This window comes from Eucyclogobius newberryi, unplaced genomic scaffold (genome assembly GCF_026437365.1).
Source record: "Eucyclogobius newberryi isolate DKJ021-1_F unplaced genomic scaffold, fEucNew1.0.hap1 SCAF_14, whole genome shotgun sequence".
Classification (NCBI taxonomy): Eukaryota; Metazoa; Chordata; class Actinopteri; order Gobiiformes; family Gobiidae; genus Eucyclogobius; species Eucyclogobius newberryi.
Window position 1 is genome coordinate 3,799,539 of NW_027315768.1, and position 24,991 is coordinate 3,824,529.

The following is a 24,991-nucleotide window of genomic DNA, read 5'->3' on the forward strand; positions in this document are numbered from 1 at the left end:
ACCCGAGACCCAAGACCCGAGACCCAAGACCCGAGACCCAAGACCCGAGACCCAAGACCAGAGATCCAAGACCAGACCCGAGACCCAAAACCCAGATCTCGAGATCCGGGACCTGAGACCCAGGACCAGAGACCCAGGACTCAAAACCCAGGTCTCAAGACCCAGGACCCGAGACCCAGGACCCGAGACCCAGGACCCGAGACCCAGGACCCGAGACCCAAGACCCGAGACCCAAGACCCAAGACCAGAGACGAGACCCGAGACCCGAGACCCAAGACCAGAGACGAGACCCGAGACCCAGGACCCGAGACTTAGGACCAGAGACCCAGGACTCAAAACCCAGGTCTCAAGACCCGGGACCTAAGTCCCAGGATCCAAGAACCAAGACCCAGAACCCGAAACCTGATACGCAGGACCCAGGACCCCGAGACCCAGAACGTGAGACCCAGGAGGACGTGAGACCAGGACGTGAGACCAGGACGTGAGACCAGGACGTGAGACCAGGACGTGAGACCAGGACGTGAGACCAGGACGTGAGACCAGACCTGTGTTCCTTAGGACAGCCTCAGGGAAACCTCCACAAATTTGTTTTTTTACACTTTGTACAGATTTTTAGTGACTTGATCTTTGCTACAAAAATAAAGTTTTGTCAAAAAAGCAACAATTGCTTTGAGTTTTCTTTGTCAGAGTTTGAAAGGTTTGGATAAGTTGCGGTTATTTTGATTCCATTACTTTGCAAAATGGACTTTTTTTCTGTTTTCAGTGTGTTTCCCTGATAAAAACCTTTGCTGGAGCGACATTGATGTAATGTCTGAGAATGGAATATCACGTATACTGTCCATAATGTGTTAAATATAAGGATTTTGATTTAGCATGTTTTTGATTGCATGTTTCTATTCTTCTGTTCTGGAACTGTGTCGCAAACTTCTTTAATAAGTTAAATATAGTCAAATACTGGTCAAAAAATCTGGTCATAATGTACGATCCAAAAACACGTCGGAGTACATCACAGGTGAGAACAGGAAAAACCTTGTCTGTAGTTGACTTAAATGTAAGAACACATGTAATACAAGTTTTCATCAACATTTTAATATAAAACTAAGTGTAAAAAGGCTGCAAAATGAAACACAACTGATGTTTTTCCTCTGATCCTTCTTGAGACGCTTGGACATGATTTGGTAAAGCAAACATCGCTCTACATGAGGTCCCAGTGAGCGATGTCAGAGCACAAACCAAGACATGAAGTCCAAGTGTCTGTAGACCTGCGAGACAGGATTGTCCTCAGTAAAAGGCACATGACAACTGCCTGGAGTTTGTAAAAATGCATCTGAAGAACTCCCAGACCCTGAGACACAAACATCTCTGGTGAAACAAAGATTGAACTCTTAGGCTTGAATAGAAGCGTCGTGTCTGGAGAAAACAGGCCTCGCTCAGCACCTGGACAGTTCCATCTCTGCAGTGAAGCTCGTGGAGGCAGCATCAGGAACTGGGAGAAGTCAGGATCAACAGAAAGATCATCCTTAATGTAAACCTGCTCCAGAGGCTCTGGACCTCAGACTGAGGTCAAAGTTCATCTTCAACAAGACAAACGACCCTCAGCACAGCCTGGAGAACAAAGGAGTGGCAACAGCACAACTCTGTGAAGGTGTCATGGAATTAGACATACACCGATGCTATTCCGTAACACATCAAGAACACAATTCAACTTAGAATATGAAACGACACAGAAATATCAGACACTTGTAAGGCAAGCTTGGGAGAAAACGCGGGGACTGATCACGCAAGCTGTGGTATGCAGCCTGCGTGATCCTCCTGCGTCTCACCTCGTTTTTTCCCATGCTGGTTGGTTTTATTAGATATTCTGGAATAGGCGGGTCACATTTCTCATTGGTCAGCCTCACATCAAGGCACTTGGTATTTTTCCGTAGAGATCAAGCCTTGGGTAAACATTACCCAAACTCCTCTGGGCCGTCACCCCCCCCCCTCCTGGGGCAACATTCTTTGGCCCATCTTTACGACCCCTTCACAAATGCAGTTTGTCACACACCCGCTCTTCTCTTAGACTAATGATGCAGGTAAAATATCACTATTATGCAGATAAAATACATGACAGAAATATAATCATATATTCACATTTTATCACATTTCCCTCCTGTTTATCAAAGCATTAGTCTACTGTCTCATATGCCAAACACATTACCCTTTTCAGTTTTCAACATGTCTTTCATATTGTTGTTAAAATTACACTTTTATACTCACGCACAGTTCTCAACATTGAACAAAATTCTTTTCTCTCGTCCCACAACATGTCTACAGCATTACTGTCCTAAATTTTGAGTCAGATTGGTCAATCTCTGTAATTTGACAAACAGACAATTTGTCTTGTCTATATTTTGTGCGGTGTGATGGGAAATATTGAAGTACAAGCGGAAAGCCCTTAAACCCGCTGCTCTCTGGTCAGTCAGTTTGACTACATAGGCACATCGTCCCACAAGTGTCCCCACACCACCATACGTCCTCGCTTGGTTTCTTAAGAGACCTTCTTCCGCTGCTCGCTTCGGTCACACCTATGACACATATGAACTGGTACATTTCCCATCTCAATTCATAATCTCATTAACATTGCATGTAGTTATGTTGTGGCAGATAAAAAACTCTCTTAGTTAGTGCAAACAACTGTGGCTGTGGTGTAATATGCCATTGTGTTTCTTCAGCTACTGTCATGTCAATTATACATTGTACATTATACATTTCATAACCTTTCAAGTTGATCACTTACTTTCTTCCCTCTATTTTCCATTTCTGTGTATGTTGATCGATTGTCCCGATTGTCCGGTGCATAATACAGGTGTTCAGCACCCATATTATCGTCATCACTTGTGATGACGATAACTGTTGATTCTTTCCACAGAGTATGGTACTCTGCGCAGCGTAGCCTCTGGCTCTCGTTTATCGTAGCAGAGTATAGCACTTTGCGTACTGTAGAATCTGTGTTCACATCCATTGTAGCAAAGTATCGTACTCTACCGTAGACTCTGGACAAAACTCATACAAACGAAGTCCTGCGTCTGCGATGTTATGGATCTGCCGCTGTGTTGTCCAGACATTTCTCTCACTTTCCCATGAGAGCACCCATGTTCTCGTCCCTCCAATGGTCGGTGTGAGGACGACACGGTGTGGCTCCGTCCACTTTGCTCGTCCACTTGGCTCGTCTCTGTAAACATCACATCTCCAACACGCTGCGGTGATAAACAAAGTCTTTTCGACAGTTCAGTGTATTTCAAACAGTTTTCTTGTTTACAATTTTTTTTTTAGTAATTATTGATTCGGAATATTCCTAGTCACTAATTTATCCATATTAACACGTACATATCCCTCCTTTTTGAGATATGGCTTTGCCCATTTCTCAAACTTCTACATTTACACAAAATTCAATAATCCAGATAGTTTACAACGTTCAATAATCCAGGATGTTATCAAGGAAGAGATGGAATTGCGTCTGTCTTCAACTCCGCAATGTCACCTCTTGACCTTTCACAGTTCAATGGTCACATCCCTGGCTGAGCCCCTCCCTCCCACGGCGCTGGGCCCCCCCCTGTGTGGGTCAATCAGCCTATGTCTGTAATCTTACACTGCCCAAACCTATCTGTTTTACCACCATTTGTTTCAAATTCCAAATGTTTCAAACTCTAAATGTTTCAAACTCTAAATGTTTCAAACTCTAAATGTTTCAAACTCTAAATGTTTCAAACTCTAAATGTTTCAAACTCTAAATGTTTCAAACTCTAAATGTCTGGTCTCCACGTGTGCGCGCATATGTATGTATGTATGTGTGTGTGTGTGTGTGTATGTGTGTGTGTGTGTGTGTGTGTAATTCAAATACATCAAACAATAATAATTATCTCAATAATTCCCCGTTGAGCTGGCCTTAAGGGTCAGTTCACAACTTAGAGTATTAACATAACATTTCACATCTCCTCTGTGGGTGTGGCCTGAATAAAGTCACCCATCTAATGTAATATGTTCTAATCTTTTATATGTGCTTCAGGTGAGTTTCAAACTCAATCTCTCACACCTGCTCATGTGGTGCTTTACAAACATTGTGTATTAGTTTGTTCTAACAAGTCAATATGTGTATTAAAAATCAAAATGATTCTAAACTTTCCCCTTGGTTATAAGGCACATCATTTTATCAACCCATTTTTCCCCTTGTTGCCTACTTTCTTTGTCTTTTCTTTGTCTCTCATCACATCTTCCCCTCTGTTTCCCTCTGTCTTCCTCTCGTAAAGGAGGAAACACCCATTTCCAAATTTCTAAACCTGCTTTTTCTTTCTCTCTTCACTTACTCTTACCTTCACTTGTAACCTGCTTTTACTTTCTCTCTTTCTTGTAGTCTAATCATCTCTTGCCTCCGTCCTGAGTCCTATAATGTTTAAGTCCTGTTATCACTGGTTTTCATAACTTCTATAGCGTCTAAATTTAGATGATATTGTCTTATTTAAATCTATTCAATTCTTGATTGAATCTCAACAATCCTTCAGGTAATTCCTTTAGAATGTCAAATTATTTCCCTGTTAATGTTAACTCTTCTTATTACTCATCAGTCAACCCCCCCTGAGGCGTAACCTCTTGGTGTCCCTGTGATCCGTAAAGATAACAACATCTGCTCCATCCTGAGTCCTCCAGATTCTTTGCCAGTCAATAGCCCCTTATCTCTGACTATCTTTTATGACTTGGTGTCCTGTTGTCACCCTGTTAGTTAATAAACACATGTATGTCCCATGTCCCCCCACTTCTGCGTCAATTGCCCTAGTTAATGACCCACTCATGTCTTTCCTGGGAGGGCATTGGACGTCACCATTTAACTTATTCCCTCACTTACGTCTACATGCAATACGAGGTTTCCTCATGATAATACAAATAAATAAGTTACTGATATACTTTTACTATCACTATATCACTTTACTTACTGCCCGTTCTATGTCCAAAAACTTCAGTAGTCACTAATTTACCCATATTATCACTCCCCAGGCCTGTGCCTGTATTTTATCCTAAATTTAAAAACACTTCTGTCTTTTCGTCCTGTACTTTCATCTAGTCATGCATTAAGTCACTGAAAAGCGCTATATAAATAAAAGTTATTATTATTATTATTATTATTAAGTCCAAAAAGATAATTTTCGTCAAGTCCAAAAATAAAACAAAACAAAACGTAGGTTTGTTCTGTGCACTCAAAAAAACACGATACCGTAAAAACACAACTTTTGTCTTCTATGTCGGGGACAGGAAGTGTCCTGTCCTGTCTGTGATCACATTCCCCAAAATATTGGCCATCTATAAAAATCTGAATTAATCTTCATCTCTTATCAAGTTTAATGAAATCTTTATAATTGATTGTTGTCAATCAAAACAAAAACCCTAAATTTGTTAAAATACTAAAATTTAAAACCAGCTGAGTTTAGTTCCTAATTCATTAAGCTTCCTTCAGAGCGTCCTCTGAACTGCTTTCTCCCCATTCTCCTGTCTTGTTGACCCCCCTTATTTCCCCCTCTGAGAAATATTAAACTCCTGTATTTTTTGTTAATGAGAAATATTAAACTCCTGTATTTTTGACTGAGAAATATTAAACTCCTCTTTATGCGAGTAACTAAACTCCTGCATAAAGCCTATGCATAAAACGTTTCATGGCTAACTCTTTTTCACACACAAAATTTTTGTCTGACCTTCTTTGTCGCCTGTGTTCTCCTGCTGCTTCGAAACGACGCGCTCTCCTCGCGGAGAATGAGGTGCGATGGGCGGCCACGGGAAAAGTGGACTTCTTTCTGCTGTGCACAGACTTCACAGATTCACCCGTCAATCTCCGCGAAGGGCAGCTGGTCATCCGGCTCGATAGGACCAGAAAATGTCCTGGGATGGGACATACACCGATGCTATTCCGTAACACATCGAGAACACAACTTACAACTTCAACTTAGAATATGAAACGACACAGAAATATCAGACACTTGTAAGGCAAGCTTGGGAGAAAACGCGGGGACTGATCCCGCAAGCTGTGGTACGCAGCCTGCGTGATCCTCCTGCGTCTCACCTCGTTTTTTCCCATGCTGGTTGGTTTTATTAGATATTCTGGAATAGGCGGGTCACATTTCTCATTGGTCAGCCTCACATCAAGGCACTTGGTATTTTTCCATAGAGATCAAGCCTTGGGTAAACATTACCCAAACTCCTCTGGGCCGTCACCCCCCCCCTCCTGGGGCAACATTCTTTGGCCCATCTTTACGACCCCTTCACAAATGCAGTTTGTCACACACCCGCTCTTCTCTTAGACTAATGATGCAGATAAAATATCACTATTGTGCAGATAAAATACATGACAGAAATATAATCATATATTCACATTTTATCACAGAAGGTCCTTCAGTTGGAAGACTTGAGGCTGTAATTAGTGCCAAAGGAGCTTCAACAAGTAGAGCAAAGGCTGTGAAATGTACCTGTGGTTATTTTATGTTTAATTTTAATACATTTGCCAAGAAGTCAAACAACCTTCTTCCACGTTGTCATTATGAGCTATATATGGTTTGTAGAATTTTAATGCAAACAATTCAATTTTGAAATAAGGCTGTAAAATAAAAAAAAATTGGAAAAAGTGATGCACTGTGTTTAAAAAACCACAAGAGACTAAATTTGTCCCTAATTAAAATAGTTTAATAAATCAGTCTTAGATGTGAACAAATCTTTCTGAATGATTTCAGTCAAAAGATCGTGTGGTTTGGAATGTGCAGGAGCTACTTTATGGGCTGATGTTTTGGAGAAAATGACCTTTGAAGATATAACGTCCCAGAGAAATCGACAGATGAAGTGGATTCTATGGAACATGAAATCATGAGGAGCAGATTGAACAAATCAACTTTTATTGTTGAGAGAGCAAAATGAGTTGTGCCTGTATCGTCTTCCATTAAAATGTCAAACAATGATAGAAATGGTGCAAACTCAATCTTCCTTTAGAATCAAAAAAACTTAAACTGAAATCTGCCATAAATGTCTATAACTGGATGATGCCTCAGGATCCATTGGCTTCTGTGCTGGACTCTGTCTTGGACTTCTTGGTCTGGTTGTGATCCTGGCTGTGATCCTGGCTCTTCTTGTGGCTCCTCTTGTGGCTCTGCTGCTCCAGACGCTGCTGCTTCTTCTTCATGTACTCGCTCACGTTGTCGTAGGTCTCCACGTACAGGTTGTCTAGGCGACTGCTGCTGCGCCCACACTCTGCACAACCACAGAACAACCACATGCTTCAGTTCAGGGCCCCTCGGCCCCCTTTTCAGGCCAGGAACCAGGCTGGGGCCACAGGGGCCGCGAGCGATCATGATTCAACCAATTTAGCCATTATTTTAGGAGTCGACCGGTCAGCAATTTATTTATCCATTAGGCTGTAGTTATTTTATTACTTGGTTTACGGATTTTTAAATGAAATATATTGAACAGGCGGACAAATATAAATATAATTTCAAAAGATTTTTTCTTCCGGGTTTGCCCAAAACGGACCACAAGAGGAGAGGGGGGAGGGGGCGCGCAGGAGCGTGTAACAGCAGATTACACGTGATTTACACTCAAAACTCACACTTCTAGATGTTCAGCCTTAGTCACGGCCAAACGCGCTGGAGAAAATGTGGTAAACGGGTTTAAAATGTATATTTGTGATATAAAGGTGGAGGAAACGGGCGCGCGCTCTCGCCGGGACCGCGCAGGGGCGGAGCTGCTCCGCCACGCTTCACGCGCTCTTGTCTTTTGACTAAATACCGCTTTTTATATTTCATTTGATGTTATTTTGTGTTGCCGGCGTTACTTTATAAAAAAAAAATGATAATAACTAATTTTATTTACATTGTATTAATCAATGATCTAACTGCGGCGGATCCGTAAACCAAGTCATAAAATAACTATGGCCTTAGTCGACTAGACAAACAAGTTTTTCAAATGTTTGGTTTAGTTTAGTTTATGAAGATCTGTTGCTGTTCTTCTTCCTGTACATTAAGTCTTTTTACATTATGAACCAAAGACAGGATTCTGGGCTTCTAGAGAGAGTATTTAGGAACAAAGGGCATTATTGGTGAAAATCAGAAATGGTGATTTTGATGTATTAATGTTGCAGTGTTTGTTATTAACATGCCTTTTCTTCTGTGTTCTCCAGTCTGTAAAGTCCAGACAACCATGTTGTAAAAAATACAATTACTTTTACGTTTTACCTGAATAATGTTGTTCCAGCTGTTATTCACTGAATGATACGTCAGGATGGTTATGACAGGGTTGATCATTAGCAGCTGTATCATGTGTCAAGGGTCATCCTGCTTTTGTTCAGCACTTTAACCATCTTTAAGTTAAAACTACAATGGACTGAAAATCTCAACTAAATAAGTATCAATAAATGAGAATATGATCCAAACTGTGGTCTCAGCCTGTCAGAAGGGAACTGCAGAAGGGAACTGCAGAACTGCAGACGGGAACTTCAGAAGGGTCCTACGGCACAGATGTCAAGGTCACTTCTGGAGAGACTTCATCACATGCAAACTGGGAGAATTTTCACCTCTTTGTAATAACTACACCTTAAATTGCCTTAATACATTTAGTAAGCCTTAGTAACTACTTTATTGAGTAGTTAAGAGTTAATTAAGTATTTACTAAGCTTGATGAGATGTTAATTATGAATTGACTCTCTTAATTCGCTTCAGTGCACGCGGCAGCTTCAGCGCACGTGTGCACACATAGTGCGGCTTCAGTGCACGTGTGCACACGGCAGATACAGTGCACGTGCGTGTGCATACGGCAGCTTCAGTGCACGTGTGCACACACAGTGCGGCTTCAGTGCACGTGTGCACACGGCAGATACAGTGCACGTGTGCACACGGCAGATACAGTGCACGTGTGCACACGGCAGATACAGTGCACGTGTGCACACGGCAGATACAGTGCACGTGTGCACACGGCAGATACAGTGCACGTGTGCACACGGCAGCTACAGTGCACGTGCGTGTGCATACGGCAGCTTCAGTGCACGTGTGCACACACAGTGCACGTGTGCACACACAGTGCACGTGTGCACGCGACAGCTACAGTGCACGTGTGCATACGGCAGCTCTCACCGTCCACTGAGTCCCAGAGCGGTCGGAGGGCTGTGCTGACCCGGGACACTTCTGGATTCTCTGCATCCACCTGAAACACAACATTGACAGATGCACTTCAGAACATCACCAGAGGCAGTGGATTAGAGCGAGGCTGCGTTTGTTTGGGCTAAACTCTTTGACTGAAATCATTACTGTTCCAGAACAGGTTAAGTTCCTTAAAAAGATAAGAAGACGACTCATGGATCAATCAGAGGTGAGTATTTATACATTTTAGGCGTTGTCGTCGAGTGGCCAGAAAAAGAAAATCTTTGAATTTGAAATTGACATAAGTGTAAGAAAGGCTCTACACAAGAATAACATTGTTTAAGTGGTTAAATCTTTTAATTTGAGATATTTTAATATTATATGTCCTAATATATTAGGACTATAGTATTAGTTTGATAATAACGTAATTCTTAAGGATTTTCTTTTACAATTAGAAATGTATTTTTCTCATTATTTCTTTTGCCCTGTGGCTTAACCCTGTAACCCCCCTGAGGCCCAGAGCCTGTCCTGGAGCACAGGGGACACGTGACAGGTGACACGTGACAGGTGACATGTGACAGGTGACACGTGACAGGTGCGCTCACACAGGTCACACTGCAGGACACACTTTCATATTCACTATAATACTATTTCAATCTCATCTTCAGGCCAACATCTTGTTTTGCCGTCTCTGACACAATAACTCTCTTATTAAACAGGAAACACTAGAATGTCTCGCAGTGGGACTTCCTTCTGTCGTACTCATGGTGTGGCAGGCACTTTCCAAACCACACACCACAAAATAGTGATTGTGCAAAAGCATTTTGTTCTCATTGCTTCTCATTCTAACATCTGCTAATTACAAGTTGAATAAAATGACCATCTCTGACCACTTTACGTTTGACTTCAAACAGCACACACCTGCTCATACGACCCCTGCGTTTGCCTGTAGACCTGCAGAGGGCGCTCCGCACAGTTCAGCAGCACCCAGAGCCGGCCCTGGGGGTCAAACGTCAGGTCCAGAGGGCAGTGGCTGAGGGTCAGGATGCTGTGAGGCGTGAGCACAGTGCCCCCCTCAGACTGCTCCAGGCACAGCAGCTGGATCTGCTTCAGCCTGAAACACACAGCACCAGTCTCTACACGAGTATTACAGCACCAGTCTCTACACGAGTATTACAGCACCAGTCTCTACACGAGTATTACAGCAGCAGTCTCTACACGTGTATTACAGCACCAGTCTCTACACGTGTATTACAGCACCAGTCTCTACACGAGTATTACAGCACCAGTCTCTACACGAGTATTACAGCACCAGTCTCTACACGAGTATTACAGCAGCAGTCTCTACACGAGTATTACAGCACCAGTCTCTACACGTGTATTACAGCACCAGTCTCTACACGAGTATTACAGCACCAGTCTCTACACGAGTATTACAGCAGCAGTCTCTACACGAGTATTACAGCACCAGTCTCTACACGAGTATTACAGCACCAGTCTCTACACGTGTATTACAGCAGCAGTCTCTACACGAGTATTACAGCACCAGTCTCTACACGTGTATTACAGCAGCAGTCTCTACACGAGTATTACAGCACCAGTCTCTACACGTGTATTACAGCACCAGTCTCTACACGAGTATTACAGCAGCAGTCTCTACACGAGTATTACAGCAGCAGTCTCTACACGAGTATTACAGCACCAGTCTCTACACGAGTATTACAGCGCCAGTCTCTACACAAGTATTACACCACCAGTCTCTACACAAGTATTACAGCACCAGTCTCTACACAAGTATTACAGCACCAGTCTCTACACAAGTATTACAGCACCAGTCTCTACACGAGTATTACAGCACCAGTCTCTACACAAGTATTACAGCACCAGTCTCTACACAAGTATTACAGCACCAGTCTCTACAAATACACCAGTCTCTACTCAAGTATTACAGCACCAGTCTCTACAAATACACCAGTCTCTACTCAAGTATTACAGCACCAGTCTCTACACAAGTATTACAGCACCAGTCTCTACACAAGTATTACAGCACCACTGGTAAAGACATTTATCACTGCAGGGTTCAGATGAAGGGTTTTCACTTGTTCAGCAGCAGCTGCTAAACAATCCATTCATTTTTTTCAAATTTGTAGTCATTTCATAATTGCATAGCAAAACACTAACCATGTGTGACTAACCATCAATATTTTCCATTGATGTAACAAGATTATTTATTTAAAATGTATTTGTAAACATTCTATTTAAAAAAAAAAAAAACTAACAAATGAACTTTGAAACACTTTTAATATTTTTTTTTAAAAAAAACAGAAAACTTGCAAATAAAATTAGTTGTTGAACAGATTAATTAACACCAAGTTAGATTAACTTATTTAACTTTCTTCCATATCAACATCATCAGATGACTCTTTGCAGGAGTCTCATTTACATATTAATTGTCATTACACTCGAAAAAATATGCATTAAGCTTCTGATGGAAAAATAAAGGTTGCTGTGGCGACCATCATGGTGTATTTACTGTTTTATTGTACCGCTCTATTTGACGTTCCATTCCAGCTACAAAACGTTTCCATTTTTCGTTTTGCTACTTGATGACGGTCCCTAAGTACTCTCGTCACCACTCCGGCTGCACGTTTGATGACGGTCCCTAAGCACTCTCGTCACCACTCCGGCTGCACGTTTGATGACGGTCCCTAAGTACTCTCGTCACCGCTCCGGCTGCACATTTGATGACGGTCCCTAAGTACTCTCGTCACCGCTCCGGCTGCACATTTGATGGCGGTCCCTAAGCACTCGTCACCGCTACGGCTGCACATTTGATGACGGTCCCTAAGCACTTGTCTCAGCTCCGGCTGCACATTTGATGACGGTCCCTAAGCACTCGTCACCGCTCCGGCTGCACATTTGATGACAGTCCCTAAGCACTCGTCTCAGCTCCGGCTGCACATTTGATGACGGTCCCTAAGCACTCGTCACCGCTCCGGCTGCACATTTGATGACGGTCCCTAAGCACTCGTCTCAGCTCCGGCTGCACATTTGGAGCCGTGTAATTCGCTGCCCCCAAAATACGCATCTGCTTTTTAAAACGAGGTTGTGTCACTGCAGTGTAAATATGAATATTTTGGCTGTGAATGATCTGCAAAGACTTTTGCGTTTAGGAGCTATTGACCTCGGAAGTCCTGGGTTAGACATGGCTCCTCCCACTTTCAGACTCTGATCTGTGACAGCAGCGGGACTCGTCATGTCAACACAGCGTCCGCATGTGTCATGATGTTGTTGACGATCGATTGACGAGTGATCAGTACTTTTAGGTGCTTGGTTACACAATTAAACACACATTTTTGTATCGCAAAAGCTGCGATACAAAAGCACTTTTTTCTGACAAACGCATCGCATTTTAGAGAAATTGCGTCGCATTTTGCGATACCGTTTATTCTGAACCCTGGTGATGGATCCAGCCCATGACCATCTTTCAAATATTAACTGCACGATATTGCAAATTTAAAAAAATATTTTGATTATTTGGAGTATATAATTCCTCTTATTAGAAAAATATGCTGATCCAAATATTTAGACCTTTACGAACATGTTCTGAAATGCATTTGATGCTTGAATTAGTTGATCAGTTCTCTTCAGAATGCGTCCCATCACTCACCTCTCACAGAGCACAGCCACATGACGGCCGTCAGGAGAACAGCGCAGCCTGCTCACCGTCAGCCTCTGCACACACCAAACACCAACTCCAACTAAGAGCTACATTTAGACTCATTTCTGATGAATTGCTAGAGTTTTAATCTAAATGCTGTTATCAGGATCAGGCAAAAACATTTCAGGAAGTTTATTTTTGTCAAACATACTCCACAGCGCCCCCAGCTGAAGCAGAGACATCAGGGGGAAGTGGGAACTCATACCTGCTCCTGAGCCTCCTCTCTGGGCTGCAGCAGTCCTTTGAGCTCCACAGTCTGAAGCCTGCGACCTGTGTCCATGTCCCACAGACGCACCGTCCCGTCCTGGACACACACACTTGACTTACATTCATTTCCTGGAGAATAACCTACTTGCCGAGGCCGGAACCAAATCCCTAACCATAAAAGCAAACCAAGCATCAAAATGAACCAAAATGGATTTGAGAAGAAAGTAGGAAATGAGTATGGGATGCTCGGCTGTATAACTCGAACTGTGCGTGCAGCGCCGACTCCGGCGCTCAGCCGGGGTTCATAGAGCCGTAGTTGAGGCAGAAATGCTGAGCCTGGTAATAATTTAAAGACTTAAAAACAGCACCGCAGACTTCCGGATCTCTGCCTTTGTGTCACAAATGTGTGAAATTGTGACGTGTAAATTGTGTGAGAAGTAAACTCGTTAGAAGAAGTAAAAGGTTTCCCCATGTGTGGACAAATAAAGGCATATCTTATCTTATCTAACAGGATTAATTAAACAATCATAAATTAAGCTCAATACAACTAAAACAATGTTTTTGATGAGGGGACAATGATAGAACAACCTGACCTGATCTTTGTACCCACAATGTGCTGAAACCCACTCACACAAAACAAGGCACTCACCCCAGCGCCTGAGAGCAGCGAGCGGGGGCCTCCAGCAGGCACCAGGAGAGAGCTCACAAACCTGCACAGACACACAAGGCTCAGAGCCTCAGAGCCATACAAACTCAGTGAACAGGAGCTGTAGTAGAGGCCCCAGGCTCCAGAGCATGTCCGGGGGTCACACTCACTGCTGGTGTCCCAGGCAGAAGGACTGGATGCTGTGAGGGGATCTGGACCAGCTCACACGGATCTTCTCATCTCGGTCACACGTCACAATGAAGAGGTCGTCCAGCGACACCGTCTGCAGACGAAAAAAAACTGCTTTAGTGCCTCATTTTAGTCCCCCGCTTTAGTGTTGTGAAAGTGCTGGTGTGATCCTCACCACGTCTAGCACCATGGACAGGTGTCCCAGCTGCAGCACCGGCTCCTGCTCAGGCTCCTTCACTGATGCACTGTACACATCTCCAGACTTATCTGCCACCAGCAGAGAGTCCTCCGCCCGAGTGAAGAACAGGGCCGTGCACCGCCGAGCCAGCCACCTACACACGAGGAGACATGTGCGCAGTCACTGTGAGACGTGCGAGCAGTCGCTGTGAGACGTGCGCGCAGTCGCTGTGAGACGTGCGAGCAGTCGCTGTGAGACGTGCGAGCAGTCGCTGTGAGACGTGCGAGCAGTCGCTGTGAGACGTGCGAGCAGTCGCTGTGAGACGTGCGAGCAGTCACTGAGACGTGTGAGCAGTCACTGTGAGACGTGCGAGCAGTCACTGTGAGACATGTGTGAGCAGTCACTGTGAGACATGTGTGAGCAGTCACTGTGAGACGTGTGAGCAGTCACTGTGAGACGTGTGAGCAGTCACTGTGAGACGTGTGAGCAGTCACTGTGAGACTTCTCAATCTGAAGAAAAGAGTTTTAGAAGTACATTTGACGCTCTCCTGAACCCTCATATTAGTCCCGCCCACAAGAGGAGGAGTTAGAAGTGAACCTAACACTGTTCGTTTACTCGTCTGACAGTTTGACCTTCAGCTTGACCTTCAGCTTGACCTTCAGCTTGACCTTCAGCTTGGGTCGTTAGGACTGTGGCCTGAGCTCGGCCAGTCCAGTGCCTCATTAACGTCTGACTGCTTAAGTTTCTGGGGCGAGCGCTCTACACTCCCGGGGCGGGCGCTCTACACTCCCGGGGCGGGCGCTCTACACTCCCGGGGCAGGCGCTCTACACTCCCGGGGCAGGCGCTCTACACTCCCGGGGCAGGCGCTCTACACTCCCGGGACGTGGATTGCAGTTAAACTACAGTATTACCAGAGACAGTTAGGGATGTGTACCGCTACAACGGACCAGATCTGGACTTGTAAAAACGTTTCGGTTCAGGTCCAAAAAAAACGAAACCCGGTGATTCGGTTCTGGACTCATATAAAATATAGCACTCAAATACTATATCCTTTTTGTTCTAGAATTTAGACCATCTTAAACCTTCCATAGATCGCCAAATTCGCGCTGGAAAAGACGTAAACACTGCCATGCGCCGCTGTCAATGTCGCACACGGACCATAATTAGCGACGCACGCGTCTTCCGGGCAGAAGATGAAGCCGGCGAAATAAGTTTAAAGATGCGAGAGACGGGAGCGCCTCGTACGTGTGAGACGGGAGCGCCTCGTACGTGTGAGACGGGAGCGCCTCGTACGTGTGAGACAGGAGCGCCTCGTACGTGTGAGACAGGAGCACCTCGTACGTGTGAGAGACAGGAGCGCCTTGTACGTGTGAGAGACGGGAGCGCCTCGTACGTGTGAGACGGGAGCGCCCCGTACGTGTGAGACGGGAGCGCCTCGTACGTGTGAGACGGGAGCGCCTCGTACGTGTGAGACGGGAGCGCCTCGTACGTGTGAGACGGGAGCGCCTCGTACGTGTGAGAGACAGGAGCGCCTCGTACGTGTGAGAGACAGGAGCGCCTCGTACGTGTGAGAGACAGGAGCGCCTCGTACGTGTGAGAGACAGGAGCGCCTCGTACGTGTGAGAGACAGGAGCGCCTCGTAACTGTGAGAGACAGGAGCGCCTCGTAACTGTGAGAGACAGGAGCGCCTCGTAACTGTGAGAGACAGGAGCGCCTCGTACGTGTGAGAGACAGGAGCGCCTCGTACGTGTGAGAGACAGGAGCGCCTCGTACGTGTGAGACGGGAGCGCCTCGTACGTGTGAGAGACAGGAGCGCCTCGTACGTGTGAGACGGGAGCGCCTCGTACGTGTGAGACGGGAGCGCTTCGTACGTGTGAGAGACAGGAGCGCCTCGTACGTGTGAGAGACAGGAGCGCCTCGTACGTGTGAGAGACAGGAGCGCCTCGTACATGTGAGAGACAGGAGCGCCTCGTACGTGTGAGACAGGAGCGCCTCGTACGTGTGCGAGACAGGAGCGCCTCGTACGTGTGAGAGACAGGAGCGCCTCGTACGTGTGAGACGGGAGCGCCTCGTACGTGTGAGAGACAGGAGCGCCTCGTACGTGTGAGAGACAGGAGCGCCTCGTACGTGTGAGAGACAGGAGCGCCTCGTACGTGTGAGAGACAGGAGCGCCTCGTACGTGTGAGTAAATGTGCTGCGGGCGTCGCCGCGTGTTAAAGGGGCGGGGTTAGCGTGGGCTGGGTGTAAATATGAATGAAATAACTTAAAGGTGGAATGGATGATTTTTTTCAGCAATTTTTTTATCATATTTCCTCGTGGCGTGGATAAATCATTTGTCCTGCCACGTATCAATCATAAAACGCACCTACCGCTCACCTGCAGCTGCGTCAGGCTCGTCCCCACGTTTCCGCGTGCCTAAGCGCATGGATCTATCATAATATAGTTCCCTCAGTGTACGGGGCAAAATGAAGACGGAGAAAGACAGTTCGAGCTGACGCAGAAGTGGACAGAAATCTACGGGAGACGAGAGATGCGATGCGCTCCGTTGCGCTAATAAACAAACACACGTGTGTGTTGTATCAGTCCACACGGGGGAGTGGCACGTGCACGGGGGAGTGGCACGAGCACGGGGGAGTGGCACGTGCACGGGGGAGTGGCTTGTGCACGGGGGAGTGGCACGTGCACGGGGGAGTGGCACGTGCACGGGGGAGTGGCACGAGCACGGGGGAGTGGCACGTGCACGGGGGAGTGGCACGAGCACGGGGGAGTGGCACGAGCACGGGGGAGTGGCTTGTGCACGGGGGAGTGGCACGGGCACGGGGGAGGGGCATGTGCACGGGGGAGTGGCATGGGCACGGGGGAGGGGCATGTGCACGGGGGAGTGGCTTGGGCACGGGGGAGTGGCATGTGCACTGGTGAGTGGCTTGTGCACGGGGGAGTGGCATGTGCACGGGGGAGTGGCATGTGCACGGGGGAGTGGCTTGTGCACGGGGGAGTGGCTTGTGCACGGGGGAGTGGCACGTGCACGGGGGAGTGGCACGTGCACGGGGGAGTGGCACGTGCACGGGGGAGTGGCACGTGCACGGGGGAGTGGCTTGTGCACGGGGGAGTGGCATGTGCACGGGGGAGTGGCTTGTGCACGGGGGAGTGGCACGTGCACGGGGGAGTGGCACGGGCACGGGGGAGTGGCACGAGCACGGGGGAGTGGCACGAGCACGGGGGAGTGGCATGTGCACGGGGGAGGGGCATGTGCACGGGGGAGTGGCTTGGGCACGGGGGAGTGGCTTGGGCACGGGGGAGTGGCTTGGGCACGGGGGAGTGGCTTGGGCACGGGGGAGTGGCATGGGCACGGGGAGTGGCATGTGCACTGGTGAGTGGCTTGTGCACGGGGGAGTGGCATGTGCACGGGGGAGTGGCATGTGCACGGGGGAGTGGCTTGTGCACGGGGAGTGGCTTGTGCACGGGGGAGTGGCATGTGCACGGGGGAGTGGCTTGTGCACGGGGAGTGGCTTGTGCACGGGGGAGTGGCATGTGCACGGGGGAGTGGCTTGTGCACGGGGAGTGGCTTGTGCACGGGGGAGTGGCATGTGCACGGGGGAGTGGCATGTGCACTTCCGCCTGAGTTCTCAAATCGCCGAAAAATCGTCCATTGCGCCTTTAAGTGTTATGTTGTGATGTGATGTATTTGGCGTTAAGTAAATACAAAGTAAAGTCAAAGTAATATTGCTTAATTGCTGCATTCATTAATTGGAGTTTATATTTTGTAATAGTATTTTGTATTCTACAGTTGTTAAATATGGTCTGGTGTTTAATGCTGCTAATATGTATTATTCTGATTTGTTGTGTAAAATATTTTTATATTCTATTTTTTATACTGCTAAGTTGATGCTTTATAGTGATTCAAGTTGACTTTTATGCTAGTTTTTGTAACACTGTTATTTTACACTGTGACTTAATTATTTACACTGGTGTTTTGACTTTTAATGCTAAAGGATCTGAACATTAAAGAGTGAAATGTGTTTAAAGGCAAAACATTGTATCAGATGAAACAGCTGCTTTGACCCTTGACCCCGACTGACTGTCAACAATAATCAACATGCTCTTGTTGTTGAGTTGAGTCTTGAGTTGTTCCTCAAGTGAAACACATGAATGTGTGTAACTGTTAAGCTTTAGTTTAGCAGTTAGCTCGTAGCTTGTGATTTGTAAGTTGTATTTTCTGTTAATAAACAGTGAATAAAGCAGACAAGTTGAGTTTATTTCAATCTACAGTTAAGCCTTTTGTTTGATAGTCGTCCTTGTTCAAGTGTCTTCAACTTAATTTAGTAACTTGTGTCAAACAATGACATATTTGTTTTGTTGAGAAAATAAGCTTTAAAATGATGTATAACTTTGCTGGTATTGACCACGGAAATAAAAGTGATGATGTAAGAGAATATTTCAGGTATGGAAAATGCGCGCCGGTGGATGGTAACAGGTTAAGAGTTATTTAAAATGTATTATTTACAAATACATTTGAAATAAATAATCTTTTTACATCAATTGAAATCATTGATTGTTATTTTTTGTGTTTGTGTGTTTTTAATTTGACTTTTATTTTGGCATGTTCTGCAGCACCTAAGTTTCTCCACTAGGACCCAACCAAAGAACATGAATAAATGTCATCTGAGCATGCACTATCTCCTTTTATCAAAGTTTTTAAATGTAATTATACCCAATACATAATAACGGGGGACATTATTATGTGTGTGCTTTATCAAGTAGGTTCACACTCAGTGTATTTACTTGGTATTTGCTATTTTACAGAAAGCACAGATTGTGAAGCTGTCATTGGCCTGGTGGACAAATGTTCTCACCGGACACACTACAGCAGGTGTTCTTCTACCAGCTCAACTCCATGACCCTCAAACCAGTTCAACAAAGATGAAAATAGAGATAAAATCTGACGGTTAAACAGCAATTCTACCATCAAATTGGTTGTCTCCAGCTGTTCCAGAATGTCACGTGAACCTTTGGTGAAGTATGTATTTTTAGCTGGACGGTGTGAAAAGCTGTTCCCAGAGAAAGTACCACATAAAACTAAATGTTCTAAAATGCGTCCTGATTCTGGGTTAGACGCTCTGAGGACATGACTCACCTGACACTCACGACGGCCCATGTGGGCTCCCTCCGCAGCAGGACCAGCCGTTTACTGTCGTCGCTCAGAGCCAGCAGCGTCCCAGAGGCAGACGCCGCTATGGCCAGTATCTGGTCACTGCCTGCTTCATGCTCTCCGCTGTTTGTGTTTTCACTGGACAGAGACACGGAGGTCAGAAGAACTCCAGCTAAAGGCCAGTGCTATTGCTGTGTCTTACTCACGGGTCACTCTCCACTTTCTTAGGCCTCTTCGCCGCAGAACCACAGTCAAACTCAAAGGGAGCTCTGTGGACAAACACCAGGGACAAAGGTTATTCACTGTTACAAGGAACATTAACACTACACTCAAATGAGGCTGAAGGACACAATAAGAATCACGTGTTCTGTTCTCGTCCATGAAACACGCTCTTGGTTTGGGTTTGAGGAAATTAATGCAATTCAATTTATTTTTGTAACACCCAAAATCACAAAGCTGTTGCTTGTAGCACCTGAAGGCGACAGAGAAAAACAGATGAAACGACATAGGAAATGGGTCCCAGCACCTCCAGACTGGCCCGTCCTCCGTCCATCACACGTCACTGACCCGTCCTCCGTCCATCACACATGTCACCGACCCGTCCTCCGTCCATCACACATATCAGACTGACCCGTCCTCCGTCCATCACACATAGACTGACCCGTCCTCCGTCCATCACACATGTCACCGACCCGTCCTCCGTCCATCACACATATCAGACTGACCCGTCCTCCGTCCATCACACATAGACTGACCCGTCCTCCGTCCATCACACATGTCAGTCTGACCTGTCCTCCGTCCATCACACATAGACTGACCCGTCCTCCGTCCATCACACATGTCAGTCTGACCCGTCCTCCGTCCATCACACATAGACTGACCCGTCTCCGTCCATCACACATGTCAGTCTGACCCGTCCTCCGTCCATCACACATAGACTGACCCGTCCTCCGTCCATCACACATAGACTGACCCGTCCTCCGTCCATCACACATGTCAGTCTGACCCGTCCTCCGTCCATCACACATAGACTGACCCGTCTCCGTCCATCACACATGTCAGTCTGACCCGTCCTCCGTCCATCACACATAGACTGACCCGTCCTCCGTCCATCACACATGTCAGTCTGACCCGTCCTCCGTCCATCACACATAGACTGACCCGTCCTCCGTCCATCACACATATCAGACTGACCCGTCCTCCGTCCATCACACATATCAGACTGACCCGTCCTCCGTCCATCACACATATCAGACTGACCCGTCCTCCGTCCATCACACATAGACTGACCCGTCCTCCGTCCATCACACATGTCAGTCTGACCCGTCCTCCGTCCATCACACATAAGACTGACCCGTCCTCCGTCCATCACACATGTCAGTCTGACCCGTCCTCCGTCCATCACACATAGACTGACCCGTCTCCGTCCATCACACATAGACTGACCCGTCCTCCGTCCATCACACATAGACTGACCCGTCTCCGTCCATCACACATGTCAGACTGACCCGTCCTCCGTCCATCACACATAGTCTGCCCCGTCCTCCGTCCATCACACATGTCAGACTGACCCGTCCTCCGTCCATCACACATATCAGACTGACCCGTCCTCCGTCCATCACACATAGACTGACCCGTCTCCGTCCATCACACATATCAGACTGACCCGTCCTCCGTCCATCACACATAGACTGACCCGTCCTCCGTCCATCACACATATCAGACTGACCCGTCCTCCGTCCATCACACATAGACTGACCCGTCCTCCGTCCATCACACGTCAGACTGACCCGTCCTCCGTCCATCACACGTCAGACTGACCCGTCCTCCGTCCATCACACATAGACTGACCCGTCTCCGTCCATCACACGTCACTTTAATGAAGGTCAGAGTGAGCGGATTCATCAAATGAGTGATAGAAGATATTCATAACTCAAGTATGTTTTAGATGAGGGAACAATGGCAGAACATGGTTAAAATCTCCAAAAAGTCAGTATAGCACAATAAAAACAGGAGACTTAACATTTCTACCTTTACGTCACAAATCAGGGAAATGTGTTTTTAGTGAAGCGCAGAAAAGAAGCAGAGAAGAAGCAGAAAAGAAAAGCTTGTGCAGGATGAAGCATGAATGAAGCTGTTTTTGATGAGGAAACCTTAACAATAAAAGTACATTTTGTCACGTTGCCATAACACCTAGACCCCGTTAGTGACCGTCGTCTCAGTCGCTTGTGAAAATCACTCTGGACGTTGGACACATGACGTTGGTCACACGAGTGCAAGGGTCACATGACTGCAAGGGTCACATGAATGTAGGGGTCACATGAATGTAGGGGTCACATGACTGTAAGGGTCACATGAGTGTAAGGGTCACATGACTGCAAGGGTCACATGAGTGTAAGGGTCACATGACTGCAAGGGTCACATGAGTGTAAGGGTCACATGAGTGTAAGGGTCACATGAGTGTAGGGGTCACATGAGTGTAGGGGTCACATGGGTGTAAGGGTCACATGAGTGTAGGGGTCACATGAGTGTAGGGGTCACATGAGTGTAGGGGTCACATGAGTGTAAGGGTCACATGAGTGTAGGGGTCACATGAGTGTAAGGGTCACATGAATGTAAGGGTCACATGAGTATAAGGGTCACATGACTAAGGGTCACATGAATGACTGTAATTATAGACTCTATTCTTAATATAATAAATACTTCACTCCAAAGTGCTTATGTTCCACAGTCCTTCAAACATGCAGTCATTAAACCTCTTCTGAAAAAGCCTAATCTAGATCCCGACCTATTGGTAAACTACAGACCTATTTCAAATCTTCCCTTCGTCTCTAAAATCCTTGAAAAAGTTGTAGTAAAACAGCTTTGTCGCCACCTGCAGGATAATAACTTATTTGAAGTTTTCCAGTCAGGGTTCAGAGCCCACCACAGCACTGAAACTGCACTAGTTAAAGTCACAAATGATTTGTTATTAGCCGCTGACGATGGACTGGTCTCAATCCTGGTTCTGTTGGACCTCAGCGCAGCGTTTGACACCATTGACCACAACATTCTACTGCAGAGGTTAGAATGTGATGTAGGTGTTGGAGGAACAGCCCTCAGCTGGTTTAAATCCTATCTATCTGATAGGTTCCAATTTGTTAATGTAAACCAGAGCTCCTCACCATGCTCTAAAGTAATTTACGGTGTGCCACAGGGTTCAGCACTCGGTCCAATTCTGTTTACTCTTTATATGCTGCCATTAGGCAACATTATCAGAAAGCATGGCATTAACTTCCACTGCTATGCAGATGACACTCAGCTGTATTTATCAATGAAACCTGATCAGAGCGATCAAGTAGACAGACTTAGTGCTTGTGTGAAGGAGATAAAAACCTGGATGACACTAAACTACCTGCTTCTTAACCCTGAAAAAACCGAGGTCATTGTGCTTGGCCCTAAGCATCTACGAGACTCTCTATCTGAGCAGATAGTCACACTGGACAATGTCAGTGTAGCCTCCAGTTCTACTGTAAGAAACCTTGGAGTCTTATTTGACCAGGAGCTCTCATTTAAAGCTCATATAAATCAAGCTTGTAAAACAGCTTATTTCCATTTGCGCAACAAGAGTCAAAATCAGAAGAATCCTGCCTAAAAGTGATTCTGAAACTTATCCATGCATTTGTAACGACTAGATTAGACTGTAACTCCCTGCTTGCAGCGTGTCCTAAAAGCTCCATAAAAAGCTTTCAACTGGTTCAAAATGCAGCAGCAAGATCACTAACAGGAACAAAAAGAAGAGAGCACATTACGCCGGTGCTGAAGTCTCTTCACTGGCTCCTGTCGAGTTTAGAATCAAATTTAAAATTCTACTCTTGACCTACAAAGCCATAAATGACATGGCCCCATCCTACCTCAAAGATGCTATAGAACCATATCATCCAAACAGAGCTCTTCACTCTCAGAATGCCGGCCTTCTGGTGGTGCCAAGAGTCTCTAAAAGTACTGTAGGAGGTAGAGCGTTTAGCTCCCAAGCTCCTGTGTTATGGAATCAGCTCCCGACCCATGTTAAATATGCTGACACAGTCTCTTCATTTAAGTCCAGGCTTAAAATGTTCCTCTTCGAAATCGCTTATGGTCAGAGTAGTTAGGAACAGAAACATAAACCCACAGCTTTAGCTACGCTGCCCTAGGAGTAACTGTGCTGGGGGAAGTATGACAGCTTGAGCACTATCCTCTTCTTCTGACTACTTATGCTATCAAACAATATTTATTTTTTAATTCCACTTGCAAACTGTTCACCGCCTTCTTTTCTTTCTCTCACTCCTGAGGACCTGTGGACCCAGATGTCCCTCCCCTGGTGAAGTGGTCCCTGCCCTGTGTGGACGGTCCCTCATCTGCCTGAAGAGTGGGTCCAGTTCGCCTCAGACGGTCCCTCATCTGCCTGAAGAGTGGGTCCAGCTCCAGTCTCCTCGTGTCCGTCTGTCCGTCTGTGAGAGTCGGATCTCTCCTTCACTGGAACTCCTCCAGGTTTCTACGCTTTTTTCCCAAAGAGGTTTTTTTTGTAGTTTTTCCTGGCCGAGAAGGAGAGTCTAAGGACAGAGGACCCTGGGACATCGTCCCTCGCCACCACAGACATTGTTGATTCATTTCTCCCTGTGGCCCTCAGAGGCAACTGTTTATAAATTGATTTGATTTGATGAATGTAAGGGTCACATGACTGTAAGGGTCACATGACTGCAGGGGTCACATGAGTATAAGGGTCACATGACTGTAGGGGTCACATGAGTGTAGGGGTCACATGACCTAAGGGTCACCTCGAGACATGGAAGTGAATTTCTTGCCCAGGTTTGTGCTGTGACCTCTTAAAACAGCTCGATAAAGGACAAGATCTCAGAGGCAACTGCTGTTGTGATTTTGGGCCTTACAAAAATAAATTGATTTGATCCACTAATCATCTGTTTATGCAGCGTGTACGTTTGGTCATCAGTCTGCAAGTTGTTTTTTTCTTTGGAGGACGTAGGTTCAAGGCCCACCCAATTCTTCTTTAGGATAATCTGTCTAAAGTCTGGTCTTCATAAACATCATAGGGGTTTGTGCACTTTGAAACCATCATTACTTTAGTACCATCAGGCAGCAGATTTATCTTGATCATGTCCGACACAAGTTTGAAGTCAGTTACAGTGAACATCGTCTTGGCGTGCACATGCCTTTTGCGGCCTGATGGTGGCGCAACACTCGGACAAATGAAACACTGGCTCAGTTTACTGCATGTCCTCCCTTCTCTCATCCCCATTTCACGCTGAACTTTAAATGACCAGCTTTTTCGTCAATAGTTTTTAGGGCATTGACCAAGTGAGTCCAAACGGCACTGGCTCTGCTTCAGTCCGAGGCAGGAGTTCAAAGTGGTTCACCAGTGTCCAACACTGTCCAACACCCCCGGCCCGGTGGCTCGGCTCCCGACACGGCTCCAGGCCCCTGTCCCGGGGGTAGCTCACGTGTCCCGGGGGTAGCTCACCTGCCCCGGGGGTAGCTCACCTGCCCCGGGGGTAGCTCACCTGCCCCGGGGGTAGCTCACCTGCCCCGGGGGTAGCTCACCTGTCCTGGGCACTGTGCACCGCCAGCAGCCTCTTGTCACAGCTGCAGATGAACCACTCTCCGCAGAACTGCGCCGCCGCCATGTCTGTTGTTTACAGCACGTGCGCACGGAAGGAAGAACGTCAGCTATCGCGAGAGTGACGGCCCGGAAGTAGCTGTGAGGAGGTGCTGCCCTCTGC

General features: G+C 46.4%; 1 protein-coding gene across 1 annotated transcript; it reads right to left on the reverse strand.

The window, feature by feature from the left end:
• Positions 1-6,683: 6,683 nt before the first annotated feature.
• On the reverse strand, positions 6,684-24,932 carry wdr4 (WD repeat domain 4). The gene is made up of 11 exons (XM_072444184.1): positions 24,813-24,932; positions 19,442-19,504; positions 19,221-19,373; positions 14,082-14,238; positions 13,888-14,000; positions 13,721-13,781; positions 13,070-13,168; positions 12,814-12,878; positions 10,065-10,257; positions 9,138-9,207; positions 6,684-7,263 (listed from the first exon to the last, which is right to left on the reverse strand). Exons 1-11 carry the CDS (start codon positions 24,893-24,895, stop codon positions 7,061-7,063), a joined length of 1,260 nt encoding a protein of 419 aa, XP_072300285.1. The 5' UTR covers positions 24,896-24,932; the 3' UTR covers positions 6,684-7,060.
• Positions 24,933-24,991: the final 59 nt, after the last annotated feature.